The 25,886-nt window shown below is 38.7% G+C and overlaps 1 protein-coding gene across 6 annotated transcripts in view; it reads left to right on the top strand.

Annotated features, from left to right (window-relative positions):
• Positions 1-911: 911 nt before the first annotated feature.
• The window catches only part of RB1CC1 (RB1 inducible coiled-coil 1), a 71,894-nt gene continuing 46,919 nt past the window's right edge, over positions 912-25,886 (top strand). For 2 of the 6 annotated variants that reach the window (XM_061342933.1, XM_061342929.1), the window contains exons 1-5: positions 912-1,046; positions 14,506-14,621; positions 16,373-16,500; positions 18,965-19,091; positions 19,362-19,532. In XM_061342933.1, the coding sequence (XP_061198917.1) occupies positions 16,430-16,500; positions 18,965-19,091; positions 19,362-19,532 (369 nt within the window). In that variant the 5' untranslated portion in view covers positions 912-1,046; positions 14,506-14,621; positions 16,373-16,429. Of the gene's footprint in view, positions 1,047-4,508; positions 4,700-14,505; positions 14,622-15,953; positions 16,085-16,372; positions 16,501-18,964; positions 19,092-19,356; positions 19,533-25,221; positions 25,277-25,886 lie in introns of those variants that run through there. The other 4 variants (XM_061342930.1, XM_061342931.1, XM_061342934.1 and 1 more) reach the window with 4 other exon arrangements.

Here is a 25,886-nt window from a genome sequence, read left to right as displayed (position 1 = left end):
TTCATGACCTGCTACCTTTGGTATGTGTTATGGAAGGAGAGGTCACTGTGAAGCAACAGAGAAAGTATAACCCAGCTGTAAGCTATACTCAAGGGATCTCTGCTGGAAGATGTCCCTAACTCCAGTGTTGTGGCCCCCCATCTGCAGTTCTCAGTGAAAGAAGCTGCATCCTCCCACCCCCATTCAATCTGCTCTTCTGTGCTTTATGCAAATATGTCCTCACCTCAAACAAAAGTTCAGCAGGCTAACTGTAGCGAAACCCGTAATAAAAGAGAAACCTTCAAGTGACATGTGTGAGGTTCACTTTCATTTTCTCGGCACACGACCAAGTGGCCGGTTCCTACCCTACAGCTTCATCTTCTTTGTGCCTGAAGCTTTGAGCCCCTGCTGGGGCCTATCCTTCCCGCGATCCTTGTACAGAGGCAGCGAGAGCACCCTGCCTTGGCGGTCAGTACACACGAAGCAACCCTGTCTGGGGCTAGGGGGTGAATTTAACGTTTTCTTGGTGTCGACGAGGGCTGCTGCTCGCCTCTTCACCCGGGCTAGGGTAAGGCCTTGCGGCGCATAGCCCCGAGCCGCGGACGCCTGCTGCCGGACCCCATCACGGCCTATACCAATTAGCGGCCGCCTGTCACCAACGCGCTTCAATGGTCCCCAGTGTCTCCTGAGGTAAGCGCGAGGGCGCAACTTCCGCCTCCCCCGGACCCGCGCGCCGCTTCCGCCCCGCGGTTCCTCCTCCGGGCCGCCCTCTCCCGGCATGCACCCGCGCCGGAAGCGGCTGACGACAATAACAAACATCGGTGGCGGCGGCGGCGGCTGCGCCAGCGTTCCCCGGCCCCGCGCTCCCCAGCCCGCCCCGCCGGCCCCGCGCTGCCTGTCCTGCCCGCTCGCCCACCAGCCAGCCGCCTCGCCGAGCCAGGGCGCGGTGACCGCTGAGGTGGTGCGTGCCACCGCGAAGCCGCCGGGCCCGGCCGCGCGGGGGGGTGGGGAGGGACCGGGGGCGCGCCGCCGAGGCTGGATGCACGGCGCTGCTGCGGGACGTGGGGGTGAGTGCCGCCGGGGGAGGGGCGGGCTCCCCCCGCTGTCCTGCTTATGGCCGCTGTCCTGCTCATGGCCTCTGTCCCTCCCAACCGCAGGGGCCTCTGCCGGAGGGGTTCCGCTACCGGGAGGATGGCCTTGGGAAGGGGCGGTGGTCGCGGCTCTGAGCTTTTGGCTGCACCCGTGGGGCGGGCGAGGAAGAGTTGGGAGGCGTATGGGGGATTTGTGAGGGGGGAGGAGGGGGATCCCGCTGCTGGCTCTGGCCCCGGGGTGGCGGGGTGACCCCGGGCAGCCGGCGGTGCCTAGGGGAGGCCGGGGTGTGCCGTCCCTGCCCAGGGTTCCGGTGCCAGGGCGAGGGATTCGCTGTGAAGTTACTACAAGGAATGACTCAGCCTGGCAGCGCCTCCGTGCTCGCCGTCGGTAGCGGTCAGACGGGCGCCGTGCAGAAGCGTTGTGTTTACAAACGTTGTTCTGCCTTTCCCTTGGTTGTTTACTTGTTCCTGCTCCCGAGGAAGCATATGTCGTGTGTGTGAAGTTTTCCCGTCGGTTTCTCATCGTTGCTTTCTAGTGGACTTAAAGGCTGTTTTGTTGATCAGGGCTCCCTTCCTCAGCCCCTCCAGACAGTGACCCCGGGGTAGGAATGTTAATATGAATGCTAGGAAAAATTAATGAACAGATACTTTCAGAACTTATGTTTCTTACTTAACTTAGAGTTAAAAAAAGTGATCGCCTCAACCTGCCATACTCGGAACCAACCCAGAAATGTTAATTTAGTCTTCTTACAGTCATAGCTTTTTATTATTGTGTCATTTGCTTTTTGTCTGAGGTAATAAAGTAGTGTGTTCTGGCCACGAACCATTCCCCACCCTCCATATTTAAAGCTGGCATCTTTGTTTATAGGAGAGAATGAGAAGCTTGAAAATTTACTTTTTTTTTTTTTTTTGCCATTCACATAAATGTGTATTAGAAATACTTCAGGCAATAGTTCATTCCATAATTTATGGAAGAAATTACACTTCTGAAGGTGTTTGGTTGGCTACTTGGCAAAGGATACCTCAGTGGTACTATAGGGAGAATGAGAATGGGAAACTATGCTGCTTACAGTTCAGATTCATGCTGCTTGGAAGTACTGTGAGGAATACTAGGCAGTATAAATACTTGATTTATACAGTACTCCAGCCTTCCAGTATCTGAAGGGGGCCTACAAGAATGCTGGAGAGGAACTCTTCATCAGGGACTGTAGTGATAGAACAAGAGCTAATGGGTTTAACCTTAAACAGGGGAAGTTTATGTTAGATATGAGAAAGAAGTTATTTACTGTGAGGTTAGTTAGGCACTGAAACAGGGTGCCCAAGGAAGCTGTGGATGCCCTGGCTCTGGAAGTGTTCAGGGCCAGGTTGGATGAGGCTTTGAGCAACCTTTGTTAGCATGAAGCATCCTTGTCTGTGGCAATGGGGCTGGAGCTAGATGATCTTAAGGTGATTTCCAGTCCTGAATATTGTATGATTCATAACAGTAAGGAAAACTTGTGTGCTAGTATAGTATATTTAAGTTGAGGGCTTTTAAGAATGTTCAGTATGTAGTACCTTGAGAAGTTTTTAGATGATGAAGCACATGAAGGAAGGACTTTACTGTTGTCTAATGTTCTAACATGAACTTTAGTGCTAAGAAGCAAATATTAACAGGAAAGAAATTATATGTTTAAACATCATTAAGTTTAGTTTAGAGGAAAGAGTGCAGAGGATATCTTGTAGTTATTCTAAATGCTGTCTGGAACTCAAAATGGTTTTATTTTGTTATGTTGGGGGTAGTAAAGGGAGCAACTTGCTGAAGAATGTGAGGGAAGGGACTTCAGCTGTGCCAGCTATAGAGCTGGAAATACTAAAGGGATCGTTTGGATATTGGATTAGTGTAAGATAGACCTAATTGCACTCTGGAAATACATTGTTGTACACTTTGTATAAGTAGTTGTATGCTTTGTAGATTAAAAAAACCCAACAAAACCAAATCTATCTTATGCTCTATTGTGTTGATCTAGCCTTGTTAGCACAGATTTGGGTTAGTAGTCTTTTTGAGATCATATTCAAGGGGTTGGCTCTCTCCCTATGTCATGTTACCATATTTATAATTAGAAGTGTGTGCAGAAGACTTGCACTCTGACTGGAGATGGTCTTTTGTGGCGTATGTCTAAAACATTGTCTCTGTGTGTTGTCTGAACAGCATAGCTACATGGTCTTGCAAAAATTAAGGTGAAAAATGTAATTTATAAATTGTCAGTACATTTCTTAGAATTTCAGTTGTTCTGGTTAAGTAAGGGGTGAGTGTATGTGGGGGGGGTAGGAGGAGCACATGTTGATATGTTCCTTGTGATGACAGAGTGGCAGTTACAGTGGAATCGCTTGAAATAATATTTCTGTATGTTATCCTGTTGGTTAGGTTATTAGCAGTGTCATCTTAAGGCTTTATTTAGTTTAAGCTAGCAGTTAGTTTCTGTGGAAGACAGGCCCAGAGTGATGTGAGGTTACTGAGACTTCTTGCGCAGGTTGGGTTTGCTCACTTGCTATGAAGTGAAGCAACTCAAAAACTACAGCATGCTTACCTGTCTGTCACCAGGACTACTTCACAGTCATTTGGACAGTGTTCAAGCAGTCATGTATCTCCTTCTGTGTATTGCTCAAGAAAGTTGTGCTCCTGATTTTGGTCCACAGTTCAGCGACATTATATGAAGAGTTTTGGGGGGGTGTGGGGGTGTGGGAGCAAAGGGGTGTGAGGAATTTTTAATACCCTGCTAATAGCATTCTGATGCAAAGTTGATAATTGGTGTTACTGAGTAACAAACATCTTCATCACAACATGCCAACTTATGTATTAATACTGTATTATACTGCAGGACCTGATAGAATGCACTGACACCAAGCAGGCAAAAAAAGTAACACTAATATGTAAATTACTAATCTAGTTGCTGGAATTACAAAGTGTCTATTTTGTAGCTGATTTATCAGAGCCATGACTTCAGCGTACAAGTTACATGAATTCTTTGTTGTAAATGCGTACAGCATGTTTAATGATGGTAGAGGAATTGCTAGCAATGATTTTTGTGACCTATTAGTGTTCTGCGGTTATTGCAGAAGTCACTTGTCTATGAGTTAATTCATATTGTAAATCCACTTTTAATTTAGTTTTGAGTTCATCTGATAGAGAAGTTGGAAGCCATCATAGCCATGTATCATCAGCTCTTTCTATCCCCATTTGTAAGCAGGGTTGGGAGTGGGTATACTTTGGTGATATGTTTTCTAATGGGGTTTGAGTATAACTAACTTATTACTAATAAATAATATCTGTATCTCATTGTCATTTCATGATGGAAATATCAAAACACATTTATTGATACAAAATTTTCAGAGATGGAGATAGGTCTCATGGAGATAGGGGCTGCTGAAGAGAGCCACCTGGATGTCTGGGTAGTTCTGGCTTGTCTTCTGTCCATCTCCAGGCATGTATTTTTCTTTTGTTGTTCAGGTTGCAGTCCATGGTTCTAGTAGGGTTCTGAGCTCAAACTGCCAGTTCAAACAACAGCTGAATGTAGCTTTTTATGTGCGTCCAAGATGTTGACAGTTTCTTCTGTGAACAGATTTTGCAGCTGGGCCTTTATCGCATCAAGGTGAAGTGATTACAGTGTTCTATATATAAATCTCTAGTAGTTTGTGCATCTAGAAAATCACCTTCTGTAGAATGTGGTAGCTGCTTTCTATGTAAAATTATGTAAGTGTTGTATGAATTTCTCTCTGACTGGATTGATTATCTACTGATTGACAGCAAAATGTGAAAGTGTTTTGTTGACTGTTTGGGTTCCAAATGTCGTGCATCAGTTTTGCTGTGTAATGCCATAGGTACAATAAGAAGACTCATACGTGAGTATTTGAGAGCAGCTCTGCTAAAGGAATGTTCTAATGGGTCCCTGACTTCAGAACATGCTTGTATTTTCTTGTTATGAGGTAGTAGCTCATGTTTTCTTACCTCCTAAGACTTACTTTTGAAACACTATTTTTGGTTTGTGTAAGAGAGTAGGAAAGTTGTGGCGGTGGTGGAATAACATCTTCAGTATTTCAGTTGCTATTATTCTTATTTGGAGGGATTAGGTGAAACTAGTGTCTGTATAGATAGAAAAACAGTACATCAATCTCCATTACTCTGGAAGATGTGTTTGAAAGCCAGTATGTTTGAAAAGATTGAAAAGAAAGCTTCATTGAAGAATTAAGAAGAAGTTTACTTCTATCATGGATTAAAAAATTGGACCAGTCTTTATAAAGCTAAAATATAAACGGCACTTTGCTGAGATCTGGTTTCTGAACATTTGAGGTAGCTGCTCCCAAATTTTGTTTTGATTTAGTGTTTAGGTTCTCTTTTGTACCTGACTTACCTATATTAATTCTAAATTCTGTAGAATATTCTCTTTTGTGTATTATGTATGTTGTGGGTATGGCTGCAGCAATTTTTACTGTTTATAATTTGAATTGTGGTGGTTTCTTGGTATTGCAGGGACTCTAAATGTCAGTGGTTTGTCTCAAATGTTATTTTGGGTTCGTTGATGCCAAGTAGCTGTGCTTGTATGTCAGAAGTAGGGATATTTGACCCTTATTTATGTAGTTGTGCCTAGGATAGACAGTTCATGCTGACAAAATGGTGCTTTTACTTCTAGTTTTCCTTCTATCCTCCAGAGTGTGTATTTTTCTTAAATTCAGAGGCAGAGGAGATTCTTATATAAGAATTATTGTGTAACCAGACTAGCAGCTCTCTTCTAATACATTATGCTTATGCTATAGTGCAAGTATGCTGCTAATAAATTCAAGGTTACTTATTTGTCTGCTGTAATTAAAAATATTCTTTACGGATACTTGTGTTGCCTGCTGATTGAGAGACTTGATCAAACCCAGTGAGTAGGTCTTTAAACAAAAAATGAAAATGACTCAGAATTCTCAGTTCTGTCTGAAAGAAAAGAGGGGGTGTAATGTGTAAACTTTGCTTTGCTGATGTGGTATGAAGGACTAGGAGATAAAGTATCTATAAATTTAAAAAAGTAAATGTAATATAATAGCAATTTCCTGTGCATGTTATGACTGTGAACAGCATAACTGGGGTTCAGTAAGGTAGGGGTGCAGTTGTAGTACCACAGTGGTTGTGGTTTTTTGGTTGGTTGTTGGGTTGTTTTATGTTTTTTTTTGTTTTGGTGTTTTGTTGTGTTTTTTGTGTTTTGTTTTTTTTTTTTTTTTTTGTGAGGGTATGTAGTTCTTAAGTTGATAGTTCTTAAATAGGTAGTGTTCTATAACAGGATTTCTTAGTGCACTTTGTCAGCTCTTTTAAACTACCAAAGACTTATCCCAGAAGGGTAAAGAAGGGCAGTTGATGATTACTAAACACTTTCTTCAGATAACATAAGTTTAACATTCTTCAAACCCATCTTAAAGCTCGTTTCTCAATACACTGGTGTTACCATCTTTCAGATCGAGATAGAGATCTGAGGGTGATTTGTAACAATATTACATGAAGATAGAACAGTAAGCTGATTTGCCAGAAATCTAGGCATGAGTTTTGAGTATGTATTCATAGGGAGGGGTGAGGGTTATGTTGACTATGTGTGTCACTGATGGTCCTTTACTTGTCTAAGATACCACTAAAAAAAAAGTTTATAAAGAAGAGGAGGTTCATAGGTGACATGAATTATAAGAAACATAAAAATGAGAAATTAGAGAAATTCTTTCTTTAGATCATGAAAGTTCAAATGCATAATCATCTATATGAATAAGAAAAAAATGAAATAAGTTTGGATGTTGCTAGTCATTTGAAGAGTTTACCAAGATAGTGGTGGATTTCCGTGTTACTGGAAAAACTTTATTCTTACTGTGAAATATGATTGCTTATAAATAAAATTAATTAAGGAAGAACCTATGACTTTTATGTAGGCAAGCAGACTAAATCACACAGAAATGTACTTTTCTTACATTTCAGTATTCAGTCTTTAACTTTCTATTTGTAGTGTTTTCATTTTTGTGAAGTAAAAGCCATTTAGTCTGTCTTTCTGTGTTTTCATCCTTTAAAGTAGGTCTGGCTGAGTTACCACATGAAAGAGCTACCACCATGTGTATCTGGAGACAGCAGGAGAAATTGCTGCATGAACTGTATTTTGAGAAACTGTCCTCAGTTGCGTCTGTAGTAATTGCCCGTTTTTGAGTTAGCTTAGTCCGCTCTTTAAGATGATCTGTTAGTAACTGGTGATGGCATGGGCAGTTAGCAACCTGAACAATGCCTTCTGGAAATTCTCATTCATCATCTTGGGTGATGGTGCTGATTTTCGGTACCCCCTGTATTCATCAGCCTCTTTCCAGCCTTAGTTGTGGACTGACAGTTTGTGGAGCCCTGTAGTGAACTGGCTTATGGAACTACTTTCAGGTAGCAGTAACCTGGGGAAATATGCTGTTTCTAACTTGTTAAAGTAGTCCAATTTATTCCATAGAAGCATGGAAAGTTGTACCACTGAGAGTTGATGCAGGGCGAGGAGCAGAAGAACTGGCTGAGGAAAGGGATTCGTAAGTTTGGTGTTCTTACTATAACCACTGTTTATGTGATTTTTTTTTTTATTTTTTTTTTGTTGTTAACCAGAGAATTAGTTAAAGAAGAGTTGGTGCCGACTTGTCTGAGTTTGATGTAAGAAATAAAGGAGTTTTTGTTGGCTGTTTCTTGCAGAATTGTTTGCAAACACTAAGATTTTACGTGCTAATTATTTTTAAAGAGTGTATGTCTACAGGGAGAACCTTCCCACCAGTATGGAGTCGGTCAGTAACTTGAATAGTACCACCCGAAGCTCCACATACCCAAGAGCACCATTCTTTGCAAACACTTGTAGTGTGCAAATGCTTCTGAAATGCCAAAATTATACATTTAGTGGAAAAAAAAAAAAGCTGATAAAGCTTTCAGTTAACAAAAATCAAGTCTCAGACATCTGTGGGAAGACTGTTTCAGTAGGTTAAAAACAAAGAAAGGGTACTTCTAAAGGCTGTGGGCTATAATCACTAAGAATGTCAGAAACCCTTAGTTTGTTTTCTAACTTACACCTGTTAACTGAGGCACAGAAGTTTTAGTTTCTGTTGGGCTAGAGATGTGGGGGGTTGAAAAATGGTAAACTTTTTTGTTTGGTAGTTTGTGGTTTTTTTGTTTGGTTTTTTTTTGTGTTTGTTTTTGGTGTGTGTTTGTTTTTTGTTGGTTTTTTTTTGACTGTTGGAGGAGAGGAATCGTTTGTCTTACCCATTATATGAAATATGTTTTGGCAGGACCTTGAATCAGTGAAAACAGCAGTGTAAATAGATGTTAACACTCGGATCTGAAGTTTTATAATTATGTACATATGGAATCGTGACAGAATGACTAATAATGTGCTTGTTGTCTTGTAAACATGTTTGCAACTACTGTTTTTTATGATATGAGCCGTGTCTGAAATTTTAAGAAGCTGCATTGTTTTGGGCCACACCAATTTCAAAGCTGTTCCTTAATTCACAACGTTTTCTTACCTGCCCAGATGCAGTTGCTTTTGATCTCCAGCTGTTCCACCAGTTATGTTATTGAGGATCTGTGAAGGTATTGCTGTGCCTGCTTTGCTAAATGAGGAGCTCCCATGTAATTCAGAGTTGTAGAAGCAACTCTGTAGGAGTAACTCTTAAGTATTAGGTTGGTATTGTGTAAAATGATTCATCTCCAGGGGAGGTGGGGGGGGGGGAGCCTCTTAAACTGTGAATTACTGAATTACTGAGTTTTGAAATTCCTCTTTATTGAATTGGGAAGTAGGGGCTTAAGCATGTTTTCTGGTTGCTTTTTAGAATTGCAGCTTGGCTGTTGTGTTGAGTGGAAAAGACTTGCTTTGCTGACCAGCAGTTGAGTTTGAGAGCTGTTAACAACACCCTGACTGTTGGAGATGGTGTAATTAAGTAACCGCCTCTATGCCTGATGCGCATCGCAACACAGTATAAATAGAGCTGCAGATGGCACCTTACAGATGTCAGGGATTGACAGCCTTTCTTTAAGATTATAGTGTGGCTTGAGCATGAGGTTTAGAGTCTGATATCAAGTGGTAATGGGAGATAGGATCTTCACCTGGAGTAACATGTCTCTTAGTGATTAGATGTGGTCTTCTGGTTAAATTTGTTTTGGAGGGGCAGGGGATGAAACTGTTCTCAGCAACTAGGTTAGGAGGAGTGGTACTATTTGTTCATCACATAACTTAGGTGTGTGTGGATTTGTTTAGTTTGTATTTTTTTTTAAAGTTCTGAATTTTTTATGTGCCTTTTAAAGCATGTTTCCTTTCAACACTTGGTTGTCCAGATAAAGGTATGCATTTGCATTGTGTTTTAGAAACTAAGCCATTTCTGTTGCTAAAATACCTTGGTAAAGAATGCTTGCCCTCATAATGAAGTCATTTTGTCTGTTCTTCTGGTGGTACTTGTCTTCTGCAAAATTAAGATATTTCTGGTTAGAGGCATAGGTTGCAGTATTGAAGACAGCTCCTTGAAATCTGCTTTTAGACATGATCTTAACAACTAACATGAAGGAGAAGGTGTTTGTTTCCTTATATTCAGCTTCAGTCCCTATGTTAATTTTCCTTTGATATTAGGATTTATGTGCTGTAAAATCCTTTGCTTATGAGGTGAGGTATGCAAGTTTGAGCAAGAGAACATTTTAAGGAGGGCACCTGGAAAATAAAGCAACTAAAGGTATAAGGCAGGTTTGCAGAAGGAAACAAAATAAATTGGAAGGAACATTATGCATTAGTCTTGAAGGTTTGTCTATTATAGAGTTGCCTAAATTGAAGTGAAACAGGAAATCTCGATTTAAAAAGGCAGGGGAGAAGGGTGAAGTCACAGGAATTGCAGCATCTTAAAGGCAAAGCTTAAGATTGGCTGTATGGAAATGAAGCACAGCTTAATAAGATGTTATTGTGACCCAAAGTTGGCTCTCCATCTCCAGAGGTAATAAAGGTATAATCTCCTTGAGGGGATATGTTCTCCAGATCAGATACTCAGTGAATGAGCAGTAGCATTTGGGTCTATTTAAATATGTGACAGACTAGTCAGCCTTTGCTTCAGATGAATTGGCCTTCTGACAGGCAGGAATTCTGTGGTGGTGTCCTGTGAGATACCTAACTTTTGTAATCAGGGGTGACACAACTTGTACTGGGAGCACTGTTACCTGCACTATAGCCTCAACTGGCCTGCAGTAAACTTCCTTTGTTAGCAGTATATAGGTGATGCACATTTCCAATTGTTACATTCACATAGCTCAATATGAACAACTGCAGTCTTCTGAGTGAACAGTGATAGTCTTACCTTGCTTAGGTAGTTAAGCTAGTTCTGTCTGTCTGCTGTCAGTTGAGCCTGTTTGAATCTAGAGATATATATGGGGGGTAAGGAGTTTGGGCCTCTTGGGCCTCTGTGACCTAGGAGATGAAGCATTGATAAGTGTGGCTCTTACAGATGTGAAGAAGTACTTCCCCAGGCACAAAAAGCAAGATAACTTATACTGCTGGTGTGTTGCTGTTGTAGAAGGTGGAATTTTAAACCACTGGTTTAAAGGAAAGCTGTGACTTTGGCATAGTTAAGTGTAAATTCCAGGGAGTTAAAGAAAAATATATTAATATATTCATTTACTTAAGTTTAGCTTGTAATCTAGTTTATAAAGGAGGCATGGAAAATGACGTATCAAAAACATGCACGAATGTAAATAGAGACATCATAGAGGAAACTTAACGACTTTACTTTAAAGTTGGTAATGCCCCTTTAAACCCAAACAGCGCAAATGTTGATTTCTGTCTGTCCTACACTGAATGCCATGTTTCAGTGTTTGACTTCATATAGTTGGAAAGAATCATACCATGAAACAACAGAACAGTCAAAATTGAATATTGAAGCAGGGATTCTGCTCTTAAGGGCGGAAATGTTAAATGTAGCCATAGGATAATTACTGGAGAGCTTGTGAAACCCATGACACCCTGCTGTAAATGCAAAAAGGAGTGGTTTGTAAACAGACATTCCTTTTTTACAGATGTAACAATGAGCATGTTCTGAACTAAATAACATAATTTCAAAACTTCTAAATGTGTACTGTGAAAGTATTGATCAACAGAGTCTTCAAAAGTACTTGGCTGCTGAGTTTATATTGATAGGAAAAGCTTGCAGTACTTTAATAAAGTGAAGCTATGGCATTGCAATGTAAACACTATGTACAGCAGTGAGATAAATGTTATAACCAGCATGATGTATTCATGGCTGGTTTTGATGTTTTGTTAGCTAATGTAACAAGAATTAATTCTGGAAGCTTTTCTACTTAATACTATTCTCTTTTTTGTCATCTCATTCTTTTCCTTATATTCACACCTTCCATATTTTTTTTTTTTCTGGCAGCTGCTACAGAAATTTCCTTTTCAAATTTTTAGCTATTTTTTTTTTTAATGGGGTTGTAGATCCTACAGACTTCCATCCCATAATTAGAAGGATCTTGTTTATATGATAGCACAGATCTAATACAGCAGGTTACACAGTTCAAACAAATAATCTGTATGGAATAGTCATTTTATTACAGTTTGATTACATAGTTAGCAGCTCTGTCTTCAGTGGCTGTCAGGTCTTGTAATTGTTTGCCCTCTAAAATGAATTCAAATCATTTCAGCAATGTAACTCTAAAAAGCTTGAAACTTGTAATGATATGTAATAATGTAATGCTGAAAAAGCCTGAAATCTTTTAAGTGGCCTGTTGAGGTAATACGAACAGAAGAAGGAAATATATGTGTTTATGGATATATATTCCATTGAAGCTTGATGGTACCTGAATTTCGCTCCAAGTTTGTGTTTAAAAACTTCTGTTACTGCTGAATCATAATATTCTTGAATATTGGGACCAAACTTAAAGGCTAATTTGTGATATGTATCTGACCTTGCTTGTAGTAGTCTGCTGTAAGCTGGTATTAAAAAAGAACCCCAAGAGACTTGGGGAACTGTGACTGGTTTTTGTGTGTCTTCCCCTTTAACTAATCATGGACTTTGTTGGTCAGACTCAGCAGACTGTCTGGAGGTGCAAGACTTAAGGAGAGCTCTGAAAATTCAGTTCCTTTAATGTGTTGTGTAAACAGGCAGTGGGAGAGAGGCCCTTCACATAGTCCTGCTGAAGGGAGGGCTGCAGACTGCCTTTATTGGGCACCAGTGAATCTGCAGGAGAGCTTGGTGTTAAAGGCGCATACTCTCAGAAATCTTTCTTCACATGATTCCTCTGTTCTTGGAAGTACTCCGTGAAATTTGTGACAACCTTGGGAGTAGGTGAATGCTACCTTTTTTTTTTTCCCCATTATTATTATTTTTTTCTGTAAAGAGTAACCCAATATAAATTTGCCCTCCCTGTGTAAGTGTAGTTCTCTTCCCTCAGTATTGTTTGTTGAAATGTTGGATGGAAAAAACAGCACGTTTCTTAATTTCTTAATCTTACAGAGGAACTAGAAGAATAAAGATTGTAGTGCTGTGATCCTATTTTGTGGCAGAAGTGTTTCAGTAATTTCCAGTTATTCATGTTAATGTGCATTACTTTGATCTAAATGAAGTATTCCTAAATTTGTTTTGCTGAAGTACACCTACTGACTGGTGATAGGCAAACAAAAAGAACATTTCAGTTGCTGGTTTTCTAGTGGTGCTTAAACACATTGCTGTTTCCCTTTTTGTTGCACTTGTTCTTTGACAAGGTGATGTGTGTGCATTTTGCATAGGAGTAAAGAGGGAGTGGACAGGAGGGAGGAAGAAAAGCTCAAGTAACGGGCTAATAAAGTTCTATCTGTTCCATGCATGTAAAATACAGGTAGTAGTTGCATATTTTTTTTCCTTTATCATAAGGCTTTCAAATTTGGGATGAAGTGGATTTGGGATTTGCTGTTAGGAACATGAGTTGTATAAAATGATTTACACGTTCTAATGGTTTTCAGGCTTCAGCAAACCTATTTTTAGGAATGGATTATCACCTTTTATAGTGCCTGATCATCTTCTCAGAAAGCTTGCTAGGGCATTAACATGATCAAAACAGTGTTTGTTTAGAGTTTGATTGTGCACTTGCCTGACTGTCCTGAGCACAACTGCTCGTTGCTGCCTTCCTTGCCAAGGGCTCCTTCTCCTTTGGAGCTACTACTTACTTAACTGACAGCAGTTAAAATGAAGTAGGGTAGCTTAAAAGACCAACCTGTGCTGATCTGGATCATTTTGGTTGTTGCAGTTTCCACTGTAGTTTAAACAGCAGCTCTGGGAGAGGAAGCAACTGGGAAGGATGCTGGTGACAAGGTTTCTCACCTGGAGTATTGTGTGCAGTTCTGGTGTCCTCAGCATCAAAAGGACATGGAACTGTTGGAACAAGTCCAGAGAAGGGCCACGAGGATGATCAGGGGACTGGAGCACCCCCTGTATGAAGATAGGCTGAGAAAGCTGGGGCTGTTCAGCCTGGAGAAGGCTGCATGAAAGCCTCGTAACAGCTTTCCAGTATCTGAAGGGAGCCTATAGGAATGCTGGGGAGGGACTCTTCATTAGGGACTGTAGTGACAGGACAAGGGGTAACAGGTTAAAACTTAAACAGGGGAGGTTTAGATTGGATATAAGGAGGAAATTCTTTCCTGTTAGGGTGGTGAGGCACTGGAATGGGTTGCCCAGGGAGGTTGTGAATGCTCCATCCCTGGCAGTGTTCAAGGCCAGGTTGGACGAAGCCTTGGGTGATATGGTTTAGTGTGAGGTGTCCCTGCCCATGGCAGGGGAGTTGGAACTCTATTATCTTAAGGTCCTTTCCAACCCTAACTATTCTATGATTCTGTGACAAGCAGCTAGGAATGGTGACATCTTCATTTTGTTTAAAGAAACAGAACAAACCCTCAGATCTAACAAATATTTTGAAAGTAGGTGAATGGCTTAGCAAACACAGTCATCTGGTTTCAAGTAAGGGAAGTGATGCTGATTCCTGAAGGAATCTGTTGGATACAACTGCAGGAAAAGACTTCATTCAATGGCAGTAGCATGTGTGCCTTTTTAAATGGACTTTTCTTAGAAGTTGCATTTAGTTATGACTTCATTGCTCTAGCATCTTCGTGTCAGCATTCTGTTCTGAAAAATGCTTTCAGTTAATGGAAATTCAAGTAGTTCTTCTTAGTGAACTAAATTTATCTTGTAAATACTGAAGAATATCACTGACAGTTATTTTAAAGCAAACTTATGGGCAAAAACATTCAGGTATGTAGCAGTCTGGAGCAGACTTGTAACTGGATAGCATTGTTAATTAAAAATATACTGCCACATAATTCTTTCTGGCATTGATATACACTGATTTCTGGGTTAGATGCAATGGTGACCATAAAATCCTGACTTTTTGATAGTACCTGTAATTGCATTCTGTATCTTTTCATTGCAGATCTTCTCTGGCTTTAAACAGCCATGCTACTCCATTGCCAAAAGTCAAGCGAAGCGAATGCATGCATTTATTCCCCTCTTGAATTTGAAGTTGGTAGCTCTGTATAGTGCCTGAAGGTAAATCTTTTTTACTTCAAGTTTAAAAGTTTTGAGTCTGCTGATGCGCACATAGCAGATGCTGTCATGAATTTTGATCTTGATAATATATTTTCTTGATGACTTTTTTCCCTTTTTGAATAGCTTTATTGTTAAGGTGTGGAGGGGTAAACGTTTCATTAAAAATTCACTTTAGGTACACAAGGTTTCCAGACAGATACACTTAAGCTTGGAAAGGAATGTTTATATGAAAGCTTCTTATATGGCCAAAACCCATATAGTGTAAATGATACTGAACAAGCCTTTTACTCTCCTTAGATGGAAAAGAGGCATTTTTGGTGGGGGATACTTGCTTTAAGCATTGTATTATTTAACATCTGTTTCTAATACTTCCTGGGCAGTCCCAAATATACCATCTGTGAAAAAAGTCTACACATGATATTGATTCTGAAACTTAGGCCAAATAATTTGGTAATAAATTATTCCTAGCTTGTTCATAGTGTTTAGCAGGTTTTGTCCGTTTAATAACTTCAGTTTGTAGAGTATGTTTTTCTTAATACAATATAAATTGAAACTTTTGCCAGATAATGCAGTAGAGCAAGTGCAAGGACACCAGATCTCAATTCAGATAAAATTATTTAGCTCTTTTTACTACATACAATTCTGTTTCTGAAGCCTTGTTGTGAAAATGCATGTTTTGACTAGTTTATGTACTATAATTAAGGCTTAAAAAGTGTGTGGAAAGTCATTTTTATAATGACAAAAGAATATTGCTGAGTAGCTGAAACTTTTGTAGCTTAACCTTTCATACTCTTTCCACATAAAAAAAAATCAGGTCATTAGTGACTGCAGTGCTAGTTGTACTTCTGTTGCAGCTTTGTTAGTGTGGAGGAAGTTATTCATAAACTTACAAGCTCTTTTAGAGAAGAGTAAAAGGCTCAGAAGTGTGGAGTATTTCAGTGATAAAATCTCAAGATTACATCTCAGTGTTTTAAAAAACAGTCAAAATTTTTCATGTTATATGCACTGGAAAAAATGTGTGCTTGTAGTCACTCATCTAGATCCTCATAGAGTGCAGGACTGAAATGCATCCCCAGGTGTTGGACTGCAAGTTCATTGACAGCAAGTGCTGAAAACAGAGGAAATTGTGTTGTTGATTTTTTTTTTTTATTGTTATTTAATTATGGAGAGATACAGTAAGAAAATCTACCTAATCTTACCGGGTTGGGTTTTTCTGGGGGGGAGGGGGGGGGGTTGTTTTGTTGATTTTTTTTTTTTTTTTTTTTTTTTTTTTGCTAAAGCTTCAGTATGTCTGCATGGGAAAAAAAGCCTATGGGCAAGGATATTAGTAAGCAGGCAGACTTTGTAGCTGTATCTTCATCAAGGAATGAATGCTTACAGCATGGATCATGCTGCTGTTTGTAAAATCTACAAAAGATGTCTGGAATTGACTGTATCTGGGGCTTTAAAAGTTAGAAAGCCAGGTAATGAGCTGAGATGGTGGCTTTGTTATTTTCCTGAGTATATATTTTCATATATTTCATATTTCATATATTTTCATATTTCTGGTCAGGGAAGCATGTGTATGTTTAGTATTAGATAAAGAACTGTGGAATGTAAGAGCTGATCTATTCACCTGCTACATATGTAAAAGTGTGTGGCTTTTTTGCCTTTTTTTGTTGTTTTTTTTTTTTCTCCAGGAGCATGTAGATGTGTCTTTTGTAACTCATGTGGAACTAACACTTGATTTTTATTAATTTAATTTTTTTCAGTATCTAAATGATTTTAGCAGTGGAAATTCTAAACTTCAGAGACCTAAAGAAATCATCATGAAGCTGTATGTATTTTTGGTCAACACTGGAACTACCCTTACCTTTGATACGGAACTTGCTGTACAAAAGTAAGAAAGTAAAGTAATTGTGTATTGCTTAAAATTAAAATAAAGCATAGATGCTTTTTTGTATACTGAGTTCAGGAGAGATGATAGTTGAATTTTGCATGTAGTTGTCTTCTGGGTTTTCAAGTATTTGAGTGAATTTTTTTTGGGGGGTGATTTTTTTTTTGTTCGTTTGTTAGGGTTTTTTTTGGTGTTTTTTTTTTTTTTTTTCTTCTTAATAAGCATGTTCAGTGGCTTGCAGGTGATGGTGTGTGTATCTGAGGTACTATGAAAGAGCAGAGAGGTTGTTTACTTTGTGGGACAGTGACAGAACATGGCCTGTTCTTAGCTGAGTCTGGTGTTACATTTGGTGTTATTTGGAAAAAAAAACTGTCAGAATGACTTTGGATCTTCTGTGACCTTTTTTATTTATTTATTTAGGATTCATCTGTAAGAGGTTTTTTTTTCCTGATTGGCATCACAGAAAGAATTCTTCAGATAGCTCTTTCTTCTGTCAGTATACATTCATCCTGAGGAAAATGTACAGTCTCTAGTATTTTTAGATTGCATGCTAAAGAACCAGCATATTTTGTCCTATATCCAGGATGGGTAAAAGGTGCTTATGTCCTATGCTGTAAGGCTCCAAAATGTTTTACAGCATTTTGTATATAAAACAAGAACTTCTGAATGCCCAGCTGCCTGAAATGTGAGCAGTGTTACAAAATCACAGTTAAGTCCCAGCAACTTTGCTGTTTATATTTTTTTCACTGCACGTGGAAAGCATCTTCCTTTTGGAAAGAGCTAGATATACTGGATGTGTTGTATCCTTTTTCCTTGTTCTCATGTGGGACTCTAATAAGTAAATAATGTATAGTATTATGATACTCCATGCATCTTGGAGCTAGCAAAGGGCCAAGCTTACCTGCTGTATTCATATTCTGTTAGTGATGAATGAGGTGGAAGTAATTGCGCTTGAACGACTTCTACCATGTTTTTTGTGCTGAAATCCATTGAATCCCTGTTTGTTATTTTCATGGTTCAACAAGCGAATTTGAATTTTGAAGCTTGTTTGGGGTGGAAGGACACTAACACTGTCTATGTAGTATGTTCTTCTGCAAAGCCTACTGACACTTAGCATATAATAGCGTTTCATCTAAGCTATTCTGGATCTACTGGGTCATTTGCAGATGTGTCACACCTCCGTATGCTGTCAGCACCTTCATATGCTGTCTGGTACAGCAAGATATTTTGTTCCTAAATCATGGTGCCGAGTGAGGTACAGCATCTGAACTGCCAGACCAGGCACCTGATAGTCTGGTACTGGCTGACTTTTGTTCAGTTGGATAATTCTTTTGAGAAAGAAGCTTTCCAATGGCTGAACCACACAAAATCAAAAACTCTTCAGTTGAACAATTTAACTTCTTATTTCTATATTTGTATATATATGCTCTTTGTAGTAAGAATGTTTCCTGGGTTCTTTGCCTGTCTCCTGGAAAAGCCAACCTATCTTCCTGAAGACTGTGGAGGTGATAGGTGAATGCTTACTGTAATACAGCTGGCGAGTACAAGCTTGTGCTCATGAGATATTTGTAGTGAATTCATGATGTCATACTGAATCATGGTTATTTTAGATAATTGATCTTTTTTTCAAGTACCATATAGCCACCTATTGCAAAGCCATTGATGCTTATATTGATTATTTACTTGATACCCTGAAGCTTTTTAATATCTTTGCACAGGGACTGCCTAGTGTGTTATAGTTTGGGTCAGTTACTGTATCATAATAGTAAATTCTTGTTTAGTTTACTGTTGTGTCTTCCAAGACAAGGTCTAGAACTGTCTAAAGTAAGCAGTAACATGAAGATGTCATCACCGAGAATTAAAGGTATAAGGATGGTAAACTGAAAGAGGGATGGCTTATTGATCTGCTTTTTCTGCATTAAAAGTGTCTGATATATTTTCATGAATTTGTTGCATATGGATTGTTTATTTTTCTGTTAAGTGCTCTACATTACTTAACATACAGTGAATCAGAATTGATTAGGTGAAATTGTGTTACACGTAATGAAAACTTAATACTCTTGTTGCCTTCTAGGGCTTCAGCAAGTCAGCTGTGTGCTCATGAAGTATAAATTCAAAGAGCATAATATGGATTATAAATTATACATATATATGGGGTATCCTAAAAGTGTGATGTGATGTAGATTCTGTATGATATCACGTCTTTGAGGAAAAATTGCTGATAAGTTACCAGTAATGTAGAGTCTGTCTTCTTTTAGCTGGTGGCTTATTAGCTGGTTGTCCAGAATGCAACACATTATAGCATGTACAAAACGTAAAGATATGTTACTGTACAGAATAAAAAGTAGTAGTCCTTTAATCTGCTTCAACACAGACCAGTCATCTCCCTCAGTTACAGGAATATATAACGTTAGAGGCACAGATCTGCTGATAATGTTCTCTTCCCTTTTTTTTTTTTTTTTCCTAGTGTGGCTGATCTGAAACATGCAATTCAAACAAAGTATAAGATTGCCATTCAGCACCAAGTACTGGTTGTCAATGGGGGAGAGTGTATGGCACCAGACAGAAGAGTGTGTAGTTACAGTGCTGGAACAGTAAGTACATACTGCATTCTTCAACTAAACTTATCAGTTATAGGGGAAGGAAAATATGTTTTATGGAGGGCTTTTAAAGCTGTTTTTTTTCTGTAGTGCATTGTTTGCTAGATTTCCTTGCATTGAGAAACAGATGTTTATATGTTTAGCTTACATGTGTAGATATTAACATAATCCTTAGGACACTTTACCCACATGATGAGGTGATTGGTGGTTGAGCAGTATGTTGCTTTTACTCAGTGTTTGTTTCAATTTTCTTCTTGAGTGTAGGATACCAACCCAATATTTTTATTCAACAAAGAAATGATCTTGTGTGAACGTCCACCAGCTATCCCCAAAACTACATTTTCAGCAGAGAATGAGATGGAATTGAAAGTAGAAGAATCTCTTATGATGCCTGCGGTGTTTCACACAGTAGCATCACGGACACAACTTGCAGTGGTAAGTAAATTCTTACTGTACTTTTACAGAAGGAAAATAAGTGTTTTTTTTAATGTCAGAAGGGAAGCTTGATGTAAATTATGAAATAGTTTGTTTAAAAGACAGTAAGGGTGGCATATTAGTGATGATGCGTTCTTTGGAGCCTTTGTCTTGGAAGTTTCAAGGTAGGTATTGAAATGTGCTTGCTTCTTCAGCATGTTCAAAGCTTCTTTCAAAAGCGTACTGTATGTAACACAGCCTTTATGGATGCGTATATTTACAGCATTTGCAAAATGAAAGCAGTCTGTTTGCTTTGGGTCCATGCCTTAATGCTCTGCCTTATTTTCAGTGTCTTGAGTCTGCCTCAACCTGAAAACAGAAAAGTTACATTGCAAGTGGTGTTAACCCAAGTAGAAATTTTGTAAAAGCTGCTTGCCAAGCTTCTGTTTCATCTGATGTCAAAACAACTGCTGAAGAATTAATAAAACTAAGCTTCCATTTCCTAAAATTTAGTCTCTTAATACTGAGTGCTGGCTTTTACTTACATAGAAGCAAACTTGTCAGAATTCCAATTTGATTACTTCTGTATTATTTTGATAGGGGGAAATAGTTTCCTGCAACCTGGTCAGTAAGACATCAAGTGCGCATGCAATAGAAGCGTCTGCATGTTCAAGTGACACAATGCCTTCAGCAGCTGAACTGATTGCATTTCTTCATGTTAGGAAATACTGCCCTCATTTTCCTTTTAAAATTTTGCTTTTAAATGTACTAAATTTTGTCACATCTGAACTTCCAACAGCTGGGAAGTGAAGAAATGGTTATGTGTAGCACTTAGCACAAAAGAAATGTATGGGTTTGGCATCTTGTCTTGGTAATAAAGTTTCTTCGTTTCAGTGACAACTTTAATACAGTCGAGAAGAATATTTAGCACTTGAAGTGGCTTGTTTTCAATACTGTACAGCTGAATTCAGAGAAAGGTGCTAAGTCTTACATATAGTACAGGGGTGTTTTTGTTTTCCCCCTTGGCCTTCTGCCCTGTCAGGAGGAGGAAAGTTAACCTGGATAATCTGACCTTAACATACTGTCAGAATTAAGGCAAGGACTGAGTCCGGTAGCTTCTCTTGCTATCTCTGCCACCTGTTGACAGTTACGGCTGATTTAGTAAATAGGACCTTGAGTTATTAGGAATCTGTGAATTGTGTGACTGTCATACAGAGAAGAGGGGATATCAGTGTGAATACAGCTAGGACTTGGAGGTTTTCATTTATGCTCCTTGAAGAGTGTGAGGATTCTGGGTTTGGCAGCTGAAAGTGCTTTAAAGCCATCTTTTTGTGAGTTAAGGGGATGTTTTGAAATTCAGCAAGACTGGTATTTGTTAAGGGCTTAACACTGATTGGATATGAAATGGGGGCTGTAGCAACTACTACAGTCTTCACATTTGTTGTTTTACTTAGGTGAATGGAAGTGGAAGGTGGTGGTACCTAGTTTCACATTTCTTACTGCTGATAATTTATCTTGTTGCTTCATGCCATCCCTGATTCTGTGGTCTTGAAGATTTTTAATTTCGGTTTTGATCAGGTGAAGTTAGTATACACTGACAGAATAGATTTCTTTGGAGTAGGCTTTTTATATTCCAGGAACTTTACTTAAAAAAAAAAAAATCCTAGTTACTTGAAAAGCATTGTTAGTGCTGCCTTCTCTTCCCCTTGATTCTGAAGGATGTCCTTTATATAGGATGTACACATATGCAGAGCAAGCAAGTTTATTGCAGTGTTTCTGCCTTTAAATTAATTGTTTAGGTATTTACTGCCTAATTCTGGTTTCAGTGCTTCTGTAAGGGAAACCATATTTTAGAAACAACTCTTAAAGGTCTATATATGGAGCATGGCTTTTATCGGCCAACTGGAGCTGTAATATTTAGCTAGAGACTGAAAAGTTTATCTAGAGAAAGTAATCCTGAGGTGATTTGCAAGAAGAAAATAAACCCTTCAGTACTTGATGGCACCTATTAATAGTATTATGGGATGGGGAGAGGAATTTAGTATTTAAAGATTTGTTAACATATGTCTAAGGAGAATGGAGGTTTTACTTTTAGCCTGCAGACTTATCTGGGAAAGTTTTGGGGTCTGTTCCCCACTTCTTCCAGTTTTTCGCTGCTTGTAGATGGGCTACAACGGTAGTAGAATCTTTTGTAAAAAACTTAGAAACTTATTTAAAGATAAAATGGGTAGTCATATTTGTAAATCTGGTACACCTTTACAACCACAGCAAAATTTATCCAAGATTTTGAATCTTTCAAAGCTGCAGCCTCTGTACTAGGCTGTGAAAATGCACTGGGTACTTCTTTGGGAGGTCTGGGGAATGAGAAAACCATCATATATGGTGGAAGGTTAGTAAATAGGCTGTCATAACTTGAGATGTAGCAAGGTGTAAAAATTGCATAAAGGAGTATTGAAGGTTTGAACTAAAGCAGTTTTTCATGATGCCTGCTTGAAGCATATTGAGCAGTAATTCAAAAGAAACTGAGGGAGGACTGGGAATGTGGTCAGAACATTAATCTTCTTCATGGGTCACCATAAGCCTCTTGTCTGGGAGGAAGAGGGAACATGAGTTATTAATCCTTCTCAAAATTGATTAACATCTCGGGGGAGCTAGAAAGGCTCTGAATCTCAGTAGTTGTGAGATTGATACACACAGAGCCACACTGAGATAGGTGTTCAAGAGACTTTCTGCAAAATGGGGATAAAGAATCTGCCTTATAATGATCCAAGCTATGTCTCTTCATTAATTTTAGAGAAACAGTAACCTGCTTTACCAGAAAAGCAGAGTGGCAGTACTTGATGGAGAGTTTTTGCCTGTTGTAATTATTTAGAGCAATTTAATTAATTAATACATGATTGAAATATTTTGTAGTACAAAAATGAAAGTTACAGTCTAAGTCTGCATAATCGGTAATAGGCAAACTCGTGTGGAAGGTGATAAGTATTTCAGGGTGCGAGCACTTCTGTTTTGTTTCCCCCTCATTTTAAGCCGGCCTGAGAACTATTTAATGTTTTTTGCTATCTCTGACTTGAACTGTATACTACCTGGCAGTATGCTGTAGAACTGTATGAAAAGTGTGGGTTTTAACCTTACCTTAGTTTGCACCTGATTTGTACTGTAGAGAAAGGGGACAGATATTTTTGATTCACTCCTCTGATACGTTCTTCGTTAGCATTGGTATATGACCTTTAACTTTTTTTCTCACAAAAACAAGTAGTTCTGTATTTTCCTTTAAGAACTGCTTAGATTAATCCATGCCTTTATTTCTTCTCCATTGGTTTTTTTTTTGCATGTCTGAAAATGACCATTATTGATTTAAATTCTGCCTCTGCTTTTTGCATATTTTTTGCCATAATTCTTAGATATCCTTAGTTACTAGTCAGGTATAAACAAAAGTCATCTTCTAGCTCACAGCTGAGGCCCTGGCATTCTTTTATAGCTTTTTGTACACATATGTATAGGGTATAGGTATATGTAAAAGCAGCTTTTTTTTTTTTTTTTTCAATTGAAACTGATTTTGTTAACTTCGTATAGGATTTCTTAGATTTTAGTACCTCCTAACCAAAGATTATTCCTGTGGGAAACTTGTTACCTCCTGTTTGGTTTTCCACAGTACAGTAATGTTCATGTCAACATACCTCAAACTTTTTCTGTCTTTTTGCTTTCATGCTTCTGACATCTGTGCAGATTTTCCCAAGTTCTTTTTGACTACCTGCGATCTCCATTATGTAGAATTCACAGTATAAAAATTACATAGTTTTAAAGAAGCTGCGTCTGTTAGTGTAAACTTGTTCATTTACTAATTAAACTGAAATTCTCACCATAGGTTTTGTCATATTTGGCATGATGTCTTTGTTTTATAAACCTTTCTTACCAAATAAATCCTTTTTGGTGTTTGTTGCATCTACTGACTGGCTTGTAAATCCAGTTCAAGCAACCTTCTAAGCCTATTTTCAGTTTCTGTCCCAGTATCTTAAGTTTCCCTTTGACTAAATATTGTACCTTTGAGATGTCTATGTCTAAAGGGTTACAGCTTGCCTTTTTACAACCTCTTGTTTTCCCACCTCTGTTCCAGTTTAGCAGTTTTGTCCTTGAGCTGCAATATGTGCACAGTGTTTGCAGAAAGTTACATACACACCACCTTAGAAGACAAGATGTTCTCTACACAGGACATTGTGCAATAAGCTACATTGTATGAATCTTGTCAAATTTTGTGGTCATTTACACTGCTTAAAATAGTTTCTGTTACCTTAACCTTTTGGAAAGGATTATTTATTTTCTTTTAGTGATCTAACTGAAGCTTCTGTGTCATTTTTCCCAGAAAGGCTATTGGAAACTTGAACTTTCTGTTAGTGGGTGTGTTTTGAACATCATGTGATGTTGCTGTTGTCATCACCAGACTGTCAGTTCTGGCCGGTTTTTCTTTGAGAAATGGGAGTAAGGATGAGAAGCTCTGTGGTTACTTTGGTTGGTTGCATAAAACCATGGCTGTAAGTCATAGTACCTAGCTCATTCTTGGTTTATTTCTAAATGCTTCATAATACTTAAACCAAGAAGTACAGTCATGTTTCCTGAAAGCTGCGTATCTGTTATTTGGAGAAAAGCGGTTTTGAGACCCTCTGGAAAAGAGTTACTTTAAAATGTAGAAGTTCTTTAAGGCATTGTAATGTTTACAAGAGCTTTGTAGCCAAATTAATGATATTCGTCCTTTTTGTCTAAATTATTAGCCTAATAGCCAGATACACTTCCAGCTCCTCCACAGAAGTCCACATTTCTTTGTGACTCAGATTAGTGATCAACCTCGTAATTTGTGAAACTAATATAGCTGGGAGGAGTTAAAATGGAGTAGGTTGTAGCTGGGTAACTAAAAGATACAGCATTTATTTTTGTTGGCCTTTGTAACCAGAATTGTTAAATCAAGCTTTCTGAAAATTCACCAGGAGAAAAAAGGTTTGGGTGGCTTGTATCAAGCTAGTAGAAATTATCACTTGGCTTGTACCATGGTTTGATTTTCTGGCTGTGATGGTTTATTTCAGCTTGCTGGTATTTTTTGGGAGTGGGGGCGAAATTTTGTCACTTGACTTCTCCAAGCCCGCTTTTAATGTTACAGTGAAGAGCTAGTGAAAACAGCACTGAAGAAAAAACTCATTAAACTATGACTTACAGAGCAACTTAGTAAGTATTATGCTGATTAAATAAATACTTTCTATGTATGTAGTAAGTCATGAACTGCGTGGACAAATGTCCAAAGGATGCAGTCACCAAAAATGACTAGTGTTAATGGGGAATGGAGTAATCAGCTGTCTAAGGAAAGGAGAGAAATTAAGTTATCAGTCTTCCTCACAGTGAACTGTTCCAATCATTGGTTTTAAAAGCTGAAATCTTAAAGTGGTTAGTCTGGTAGCTTTACCGGTGCTTTAGTTAGAGGTGTATGAGGTGGAGATAATGGTCTTAGTTACTATCTTTGATAAGCAAGATAAGTTACCTATTGTGGAAGCATTTATATGCTGTTGTAAAGTAGAGGTGTGTGTAATTTCACTTTAAAGGGTCTTCTTTGTTGGCCTGAGGTTGATATTTAGGGTGACTGAAACCTGTAAGGAGTCCTTTTTACAGGATTTCAGACACATGGCAATAGAGGACTTTGATGACTTGTTTCCTTTTACCACAGGGTTGTAGAGAATGGAAAGAACCCTGCATTTCCTGAGAACTTTTGTTCTTTAGAGGTAAGTCCAAAGACCACTTAAGACAAACAGACCTTCCTTGGTTTTTTTTTCGTTCAGTTGAGCAGAGTTACGACAATAGGATGCAAAGACAAAGTCCTGAAATTGATGGGAAACATTACCAGTTAATTTGTTTGAGATAAAATGTACTTTATTGCTTCTGCTGATTTGTGTTGATACATATTAAACAGAAGTAATTATATTCAGAAGAATAACCTAAATTTTAACTTATGATGATTGAAGGAAGTAATTAAAATAAATATTCTGTTAAAGCAGCCAGCCAAAGATAGAAATATTTCTGGTGGGCCTGTGAATTTCTTGACAAATTGGGAAGTGAAGATGCTTCCATTTACTCTTCAGTGTAACAGCCAGTTTAGATTAGCCTGGGTTTGTCTAGTCTTGTAGTTGTGTACCTTGAGGTCCCTATTCCAGTGGTATGGTGAAACTGACAGTGTTCTAGGTATGCTGATATAACTGAGTAAGATGTAGCTCTACAAGGCAGCTGAAGGCAATTTTTATGCTTTGTGATCCATTGGGTGTCTGCCAGTTACCCTGCATGTAGATCAGTGAAAAATCACTGACAAAAGCAAGCCTGTTAGGCAGGCTTCATTTT

The sequence above is a fragment of the Neopsephotus bourkii genome, unplaced genomic scaffold (assembly GCF_033783945.1).
Source record: "Neopsephotus bourkii isolate Nb327-2 ecotype Australia unplaced genomic scaffold, CSIRO-AGI_Nbou_v1 NB_1820, whole genome shotgun sequence".
NCBI lineage: Eukaryota > Metazoa > Chordata > Aves > Psittaciformes > Psittacidae > Neopsephotus > Neopsephotus bourkii.
Note: the sequence above shows the minus strand (reverse complement) of the source record. Positions and strands in the feature narration are given on the sequence as shown.